The 9,426-nt window shown below is 43.9% G+C and overlaps 1 protein-coding gene across 5 annotated transcripts in view; it reads right to left on the reverse strand.

Moving 5' to 3' along the window:
* The window catches only part of carmil3 (capping protein regulator and myosin 1 linker 3), an 86,540-nt gene that overhangs the window by 61,700 nt on the left and 15,414 nt on the right, over window positions 1-9,426 (reverse strand). For all 5 annotated transcript variants that reach the window (XM_087178144.1, XM_023421925.2, XM_023421924.2 and 2 more), the window contains exons 3-8: window positions 7,968-8,018; window positions 5,997-6,056; window positions 5,790-5,911; window positions 2,124-2,218; window positions 1,636-1,706; window positions 1,358-1,431 (exon numbers count right to left, since the gene is read on the reverse strand). In XM_087178144.1, the coding sequence (XP_087034270.1) occupies window positions 1,358-1,431; window positions 1,636-1,706; window positions 2,124-2,218; window positions 5,790-5,911; window positions 5,997-6,056; window positions 7,968-8,018 (473 nt within the window). The remainder of the gene's footprint in view (window positions 1-1,357; window positions 1,432-1,635; window positions 1,707-2,123; window positions 2,219-5,789; window positions 5,912-5,996; window positions 6,057-7,967; window positions 8,019-9,426) is intronic.

Here is a 9,426-nt window from a genome sequence, read left to right on the forward strand (position 1 = left end):
GGGGGGGGGTGGAGGAGAAGACATATGGCATCTTACAGCTGTTTCTGAGCCCTGGATTCTGCCTCTGACAAGCAGATCATTCCCCTTCTCTATGATCTTCCCAAACTTGTAACAAAACTGAACAGAGATATAGGACGGAGAGTGAGCCACAGAGAGAGTACAAGACTAATGCACACAACAATTTCACCCAGGGAGGGTCTTGTTAGACAAAAAGCCAATCTAATGTCAGATAAAACGAGGACTGACAGCTGAAGGGATGCACCGTACCGTACAGGGAAACATTTTTGCAAAACAGCATAATGGAGAACGCATGCAGGAAGAAGAGACATCTTCCAAAAGTGCAGAGCAGTCAGAAAGTATTAGCACGATGACGCGTTTTTATTGTTTTGGGGTCTGTACTCCCACACAGTGGATTTCAGCGAAACAAGTTAGGTGATGAGTTTCAGCTTCAGTTAAAGTCAACGAGATTTCAGTCCTGGTTTATTGGCAGCACCTGTGGTTATTGGTGGGAACTGCAAGTGGATTTTAATAATACAGGTCCCAGAGTTCAATTCAAAATGACACGTCTATCAACCTCTGGAGGGGTAACTCTGCAAGGAGAGCAATAGCAGAGAAGAGTGTGTCTGTATCTGTTCACACTGCAGCCAAATACAGTGAGGATAAGGAGGATAAGGTGCATCACACGCTGCTTAAAAAAAAAGCTGAAGAAAAGTCTCTGAGTGCTGCTGAATTCATGATGAAGTTACACCAGTATAACTTTATTATAGACATATACCATACCACATGCTAATACATACCCATCATTACAAATGATGATCTGCATTGGGACTTTCAGTGCTATGTTTTTTAAAGTAGCTGGTGGAGTCAAGTCAAGAGATCCCAATGCAACTGAGCAGGTGTTTCAATGCAAACACAGGAGGGAAAATGAAGACGGCTGCAATACTGTTCTGGCAGAGCATCACAAAGCAGCATGCCAACTGTCTGCTGATGTCTATGGGTCACATACTGCCAGACATCGACAGCACCAGGACTTACAAATATAAAATATAATGAGTTTGTGTCCAATTACTTCCTGTCCCCTAAATGCCCCCTGAAGCTGATGTAAACAATCTCAAATTAATGCTGAAAGTCAGCAGTTTACCACCATTATCATTGCTTCATTTCAAACCCAATGTGCTGGAGTACACACACACACACACACACACACACACACACACACACACACTGACTGACTAACTGCACTTGTGTACTGCTGCAGTCTAAGTTTGGCAGAAGTTAATTGTGTCTCTCCAAGCAGTGCATGCTCGTGTGCTGTAATGAGCCTGGGTGTAGTTAAGATGTCAGTAAACTATGTCACCTGCTGTCAAGATGGCTGAAATCCAGTAAGTTGAACTCCCTGTTGTCCTGAGAGTGGTAGATGGTATCAACATCCTGGAGCAGAGATGCAGGGCAAGAAAAAGAAAGAGAGGAGAGATGAGAGGAAAAGAAACCAACTGTAACAGAGTCAGAGAGACATGGGACGCCAAGATAAAAAAGATCCTAGTTTTTTTTTTCTCCCAATTGCGTATAACATAGGAGTAGCTTAGCTCTAGTAAAAGCACAACAGACAGAAGCGGTTTTATACAGTCTCCTCACCCACTGCACTTCTTCTTTGCAGCCAATTCCGTTGTAGTCGCAAAGAGCTGCATAGGTCTCGGAAAAACCTCCTGAAAGATGGAGAGGAGAAGACAACAAATCAACCCAAACCAGACCATGACGGATCAGAAATGGCGGAGAAAATAAAATCAGGGTAGAGGACAAGTGAAGGAATGAGGAGGAGAAAGGGTCCAGGCCAAAGATGAAAGAGGAAGTCAGAAACGAACAAAAAAAGATAGTAAGCACAGAGACCGTGAGAGATTAGCTGTAAATATTGAGGTGAGATGAAAGTATTGCACCATGAAAGGGCATGTAGATTAATGGGATTACCAGCAGAAAGGGAGCACATCCAGAAACTCTGGTCTTCTGACCCACTTAAGGATGAGTCTCAAAAATGATTTGGTCTGAGTCAGTGAGGCAGCGAGCGGACAGCCTCTGAAGCAAGCGTGTGTCCGTGTGCAGTGTATATGCAAAAGTAGCAGACTCACCGCAGGTTTTCTGAGGCTCTAATGACGACTCCGAGTTTGGTGAAAACTTGTGGCTTCCATCGGTCAGGTCTCCCTCGGCCCGACAGATAGGAGGGCTGAAAGACAAGAGTGAAGAGGTTCAAACAGCAGCAAGGCTAGCAGCTCCGTAAAGCTGTACTCAGGCACAGCAGTGCTATGAGCTAAATGCTAACATCAGTATGCTAACATGCTTACAATGACAATGCTAGCATGCTGATGTTTAGCAGGTATGTTACCATGTTAGTTTAGTATCCAACATGCTAATGTTTGCTAATTAGCACTCAATACAAAGTAGAGCTGAGGCTGATGGGAGTTTGTTTCCCAGGTGTTTGGTCATAAAACTAAGTATTAGCCAAATTCAAGTTTGGACCTGATGATGGCTCAAGATGAAAAGCTAAAAACATCACATTGCTTACAATTAATTCTGCAGGGAATCCAATCCAATCCAATATGCACCCATGCTGTATATATCTACGTTTTTTATTGCACTTAAATGTTGTACAGTCAGTTATTTATGTGTGCAGTCATTTATTTGCACTAGTAATGTTATTCTCTCATGCTATTGTCGTTGTCATTACAATATTATAGGGTTTTTTTTGCACCGTTGTTATTTTCTTGCACTGATGTTTTTTCTTCCTGTCATTGTCAGTTTGTCTTGCACCAGTTGTGTGTTCTTTTTTGTGTATTTGTGTGTTTTTAATTTCTATTCTATATGCCCTTTAAATCGGTCTCTTGAATTGAATCGAATCCTCCGGACTTGTGGACCGAGCCCTGGACTTGACTGGCATGTGAAGTCTGTGATGGTGCTGGACCGCGAGGGGATGAAATGCAACAAGCGATGGAACTCAGAGGACCTCGTGTTTCCATGGAGATTAGTTGAGATTTCTGACCCTGTAACTCATTTACAAGTACTTTTCTGAACATGAATAAAAACCTTTGTGCATCTAGTCTTGCAGATTAAGCCTAACTCAAACCTTACTACATCAATAAACTTATACAACAAAAATAAAAACATTTTGAAAAATAAATACGTTACATATTATATTTATACCCTAAGCAGACTCTACTGGAAGCCTGCACAAAGTCCGCTTCAGGCCCTGTGTGCACTTGATGAATTGTGGATTTGGACAGCCCTCAGCACTCACTGCCTTCCCATGAAAGTGAGGTAAACTCTGGAAATTTTGATTCTGACAAACTGTGAGGCGCCTCCCCAGGGGGGGGGCACAGGAGAGCTGCAGGGAGGGAGGGGTACTGAGAGAGACACATGAGGCAAAGATGCTGTTTGAAATGAGAGAAACAGGTTGATGCTGGTGTTCTGAAAACAACTGGAAGTTATTGTAGCTTGGCATGTATATTTGGCCCACTTATGAGAACGTTCAGCAGTGGCTGGGACACACAGCTTATGGAGACAATTAAGATACTTGAAGTAGCAAAATGTAGTCTTTTTTTTTTTTTATACTGAGAGTATTGTAGCCTGAAACTAAAGCAGCCAAACCAGAACATCAGAAATATGATGAACGGTACCTCGAGCTGGGTTCACTTGGACTGGCAGAAGTGACTCACCAAAGCTTCAGTGTGTGAACTGCAAAGAAGTGCAAGCTAATGATAGCATGTAGCCTTAGCAACGTTAACCTGAAGGGAAACTGTACCGCACAGAGACAGCAAAGGCAGTGCAGCTGCCTCCATGTTGTCTGAGGGGGAGGATACCACGCCAGACTTTGAAAACTACCTCACTAGAGGGGATATTGTGGACATCAGCAAAGTCATTAGGAATTATCCTCTGGGCACCATGAATGCCTGTACAAATTCAGTCTCGACCGGAGGTAGATCGACCAGCAGACTGACTGAAATTCTGTGGAGCGATGCTGCCATGATGGCTGAAACTGTTGCATCTTTCATCATCTATATGTTTTGTTTTGTTTGTTTTTTTTTTAGGGAGAAGCACCGTCCCTGATTTTAGAGAAGAGGTGCTGTGATTAGAAAAGCCTCTGGTCCCAATTACAGGTTGGGGAAAAGGAGAATGGTAAATATTATGCTTTCCCTTCCCTAAGCTGCTGCTGTAGTGCCCTTAAGCAAGACACCGAACTCCCAGCTGCTTAAGTGGAGCACTTCAGTGCCCAAGAGACAGTGCAGCGATACGAGGCTGCTCCCAGGTGTGTGTGATTAAATGAGTGTGACCCTCCCAACTCCCTGCAAGCTTTCACGCTGCAAAATAAAAATACACTCTCAGACAACTTCCAGTGAAATATGCCTGCCAAAAAAGCTAAAGAGCTAAAATTAGCTTATGGGTAGGAAACTAAATACAATTGCATAATAGTCTTAAATAATATCAGTCTCATTTGCATTGGCAAAATGCCAATTTGCAGCAGACTTGTTTTTTTTATTATAGCTGCTCCAGTCAGAAATCAGATGGACGGTGAGTCAACGTGTCCAAGTTTGAAACTGGTTGTCACATTGCCTTGGTCGTGAACAAATCCTACATGAACTGTAAAATTGGGTCCTTGGAACTCTGTTTGAAGCTTCCGCCACTGTAATCATAGAAGAAGAAACACACTCCTCAGCTTTCTGATTGTTCTCCTATACATTTTTTTTTTTTTTAAACAAAAACGCATCCAGTAAGCAGACAAGAGTCCAGTCCACACAAAGTAAATACTGTGTTCGTACATAATACTGTGCTGTACCTGCTTTGGCTTTTTGATAGGATTACACCGCTCTACTGTTGCATTCAACACACACCATCCTTAATCCCATTTGTCAACAAATCACACACACAACACCTCACCACATCCGTGACCTTAATCCCCACCTCATCTCGACAATCATCATCCGGCCCTGGAGCGCGAGCGTACGTGCACGTTGTCTCGATACTATCTGCATTATGTGCCTCAATGCGGCGGCACCAATCAGTTACAAGGCTGCACAATCAAACCCACAACTTCTGTTCTCCCCTCTCTCTTTATTCTGTTTAAATGTCCTCACTGGAAGCAATCATCCGGCATGGCCCTAATGGAAAAGAGCCATTCTGAAAGATGATAGAGTGCGGAGATAGCCTTGTGCAGGTCAATAGCCGGAGCAGAGTCAATCCCATTGCTCTTAGAAATTGTAGATGAGGGAATACACTCTGTCTTGCTTGCCTGCTCACACGTACATCCACATGACCATGGCAAAACAACATTTCAGGAACTTGAACTCAACTCTATCGAGGCTTCAGCTGTGTGCGAGAGGCTTTCTGACTGGAGGCCTGAGTCTACAGCTGCGTTAGTGACTGTGTGTTGTCCCGCTCGCTGCTTTCACTACATAAACTGCTTTAGAAAATGGAAAAAAAAAAGAAAAGCGCCGACACAATGCCTTAAGGTAACAGCCTACTCGGTGTCAGCTGGCCGATTTAATCCCAGTGATTGCTGGGTGTTAAAGTCTACTGTGACACAGAAATGGGATGGATGCAAACTACAGCAATGCAAGAATGCATTTGGCTGCTGAGGAGGAAAAGTGCCCCTGAAAGTGAAGCTGCCAACTTGCCAAAGCACTGTCGAGTGCTGTTAACGTCGGCCAACTTGTCTTCGCTCCTCAACACAGACGATACAAAACCAAAAAGACTTGTTGTCCCCCCCCCCCTCACTCGAGGCGAGGATGCTCGGCGATGCTTACGCATAAATAGAGTTGTTGAACACTCGGGAGAGGGCGTAGTTGATGTGGCTGACCATGTGATCCAGCTGGTCCTGGGTCTGCAGTCTCAGGGAGTAGGTGGTCTTGTCTGTGTCGATGACGACCTGTAGTGTATGGACATGAATTTTTCTGTCATAATACTTTACACTGATGTGAAGGACCAAATGGCAAAGAAAAAATAGTTCTCACCTGGTGCTCTGGGTAGGTGTTCATTGCTCTGATTTCCAAGAAGTTGAAAGTGACCTCCACCTGACAACAGCAGAGAAACACCAGTGACACCTTGTCTAATACACGTCATATCTAATTTATGTCTTCTCACAACTTGTTTTCCGTTTTTCTTGATCTAGCAATATTGTATTCACCAGGGTAATTGCTGTGATCTGGTAATGAACACTTCAAAGAGGCCGGATGGGTCAAGAAACACGAGCAGTCAGACGATCAGAAGACCCCTAAGGTTAAATTCACCTAAGAGGAAAAAGTGAAACTATTAACTGTAAATACCAATGACAGGGTGCGGACCAACTCTGTGGCTTTGGTAAAATTCTGATATATCTATCACAACTTTGTGCGACTGGCTACCTGCGATGGGAAAGTCGACAAACAAGGACAAACAATACGATTCAAAATGAGGCTGTGCAACAATCAGTGCTACACGTGTCCCCAGGGAACGAAGGACCTCCGTGACTTGGCTGACATGGAGAAACAACCGCTGAGTAGGGCCGGGCAACAGGACTTTGAATCAATGTCACGATTATTTCAAACTTTTATCTTTATTATGATTAAAGAATAATTACTTTGGTGGTTATCCGCCTCTTTTTTTGAGCCATGCACTCTTCAAATTTCGGTAATGTGATTGAGTTGAGTTAGTGATGGTGTTACCTTTGGTATCCATGTTGTATTCACCACTGGCTGGTGTTCGTGACTGAAAACACATCGTCTCTTAAAGTTTTCAGACTAAAATGGGTCCAGAAACGTTTCCTTAAGTCTCTGTTATCGGGGCTTGAACACGCCGGAGTAGAGTGGACACCATCACTTTCATTTTAAAACATATTACCGTGTATTTAGCCTGAGGCTCAGTGTCTGCACTTGTGTCATCCAAATCTCCAGCTCCGCTTTGAGTGAATGTGGAGTAACGTTAGTTGGACGGGCCGGAGGCACGTGACTGACACAAGTTCGTTCATTGAAGAAAGTATTAACTGAATGAACCAACATTGGTGAGCATGTCTGTTCTGATCATTTTTTTCAGTCTATTGCTCAGACCTACTGCCGCGTCTGGAAGAGAAAATAATTTCCAAACACTCAGTCGCACATTCTGCCAGTTGTCCCATGATGGATCAACTGGAATCCACATTTGCCTCAAAAAAAAAAAGAAAACGGAGCAGATGTTTACATCCTGTCTGATCAATTCAGCGCTCGTGTTCCTTTCCCTGTTGGATTTTGTTGTAGTGGTGTCGCCACTGTCCCAGATCCCAGGAATTATTCTGGTGTGTACAATTTCACCATGGCTGACAAAAAATGGTAGCAAAAAAAACGATGTAAATAAGACTCAGACAGAAAAACCCTGCAGAAATAGTCTGACATTTTGGAAAAATACGCTTATTCACTTTCTGGCGGAGAGTTCGATGAGTAGACTGATGCCACTCACACGTCTCAGTTGATGAATGTGAAGTTACAGCCAGCAGCCATTTAGCTTAGCTTCGCAAGACATATTGAAAACAGGGGGGAAAGAGCTAACCTCGCTCTTTCCAAAGGTAATTAAATCAGCGTACCAGCATCTCTATAGCTCAGTAATTAGCACATTATAGCTTGTTTGTTTAATCGGCACAAAAACCAAAGTGTAAAACCATAATCAGCCGAGTCAGCCAGCTGCTGGCGCATATCGATCTTCTCATCCAACTCTCGGCAAGAAAGCAAATTGCCAAAATTTCTAACTACTGCTTTCAACTAGTTTTATGCCACCTGCCACCTTATCGTCTTCATTGTAATCATTATCAAGACTCATATCATTCTAAACCATCATCAGCACAGTCATCATCATTATCTCCTCTCTCCTGCTCTGAAAGTCGGCTGCTTCTCTGTCACATCTCTTGCGCATTACCATGAGATCAAGGCTGGCAAGTGAAAGCCATAAAATTTCAGTGAGAGCGGGGGAACATTTACCTTGGTGGGCACTTTGACAGCAAAGAGATACAGTCTCCATGTTGCCAGGACCTGAGGGGAGAACACATTCATTTTTCTGTCACAGAGCAGGAAATGCAAAATGCAAATCACAGCAAAAATAGCACAGCACAAACACCCTGTAAAAGAGAGCAAATCATCACTGCAGTTCATCCGAATGGCTCGTAAGTCATGCTAAGCACTCCAGACATTAGCAAGCTAATGATGATGATAGCGCGTGCGAGCGTGTGTGTGTGTGTGTGTGTGTGTGTGTGAGAAAGAAATATTGTGGCGAGATTGCGAGTCATATGACAGTCCGATTTATCGCGCTGAAGTTGTGTTGATGGAACTAAGTAGCACTTATTCAACAGATGCCTCATCGCGTCAGAGAGGAAACTAATGCTAAGATAAAGGCGGGGGGAGGACAAAGAGGACAAAGAAGATGGGAAGAGTAAGCAAAAAGAGAGGTGTGCTTTCACCAAAAGAAAGGCATTACCATTTAAAAGTATCTGGGGAAACGTAAGAGACAGAAAAATTGTGAATATATTCACATTTGCCTATGTAATTAATCTCATTCATAATTCAAAAATCCATAATTAGCATACCCCATGCATGCACCGTGCATCTCTGTCCCTCCCTAGCACTCTCTCTCTCTAATGCTTGCCCACACTTTCTCTTTGCTCTTTTTCAGCTGCTTCTCAAATCCCATTCCTGGCTTGTCCATAATTCCCTCCCTTGCATCCCGTCATTCCTCTGATTTCTCTCTTCATCACCATGGAAATCTGCTCATTTTCCCCTCCATCTTCTTCCTTAATCCCTAATCCCTCCGTCTCCCCCCCGTGTGCCACAGTGCCCTGTCTGGTGTGCTCCCGCCTTAACACCTCACTCCATCCCCTCCTGCCCTCCACCCACCTCCTCCTCCCCAACTCCCTTGTCTCCTTTCCCGTTTCAGTTTTTCTATTCTTTTTCTGCTCTGTCGCTTTCAATTCCTCAAGGCCTCTCTGCGCTGAATGGCTAATGGCGCCCCGCTGAGTGGCGGTGAGAGGAAGAAAGAAAATGAAACATACAAAGAGAGAGAGAGAGAGGCAGAGAGATAGAGGAGGCGATGGAAGGACATAGACACCAGATTTTCCTCCTGATAATAAAGTCCTCAGATTCCCCCTCCAACTATACTTTACCAACCCCCGGCAAAACTGGCCTCACAGATCAGCCTCGTGTCTTAACTATGCAGACATCCATAACAGACTCCCACAGAGAAGAGACGGAGGAGAGGGATGAGGAATGAAAACAAGAGACTAAAAAGGAGGAGACATAATGATACCCCCACTGAGAACAAAAAAAAAATCTCTCTGCACTAAGCTGGTGGAGGGGGCTTCTCAGGAGATTGTTAGTCCAATCACCATTCCTTGACAAGTTTGAAAACTCTGTTATATAAATCCAGAAAAGGAGATGGGGGGGGGGG

The sequence above is a fragment of the Seriola lalandi genome, unplaced genomic scaffold (assembly GCF_002814215.2).
Source record: "Seriola lalandi dorsalis isolate HSWRI2012SDOR001 ecotype SW California unplaced genomic scaffold, Sedor1 jcf7180002054677, whole genome shotgun sequence".
In the NCBI taxonomy this organism is placed as follows: Eukaryota; Metazoa; Chordata; class Actinopteri; order Carangiformes; family Carangidae; genus Seriola; species Seriola lalandi.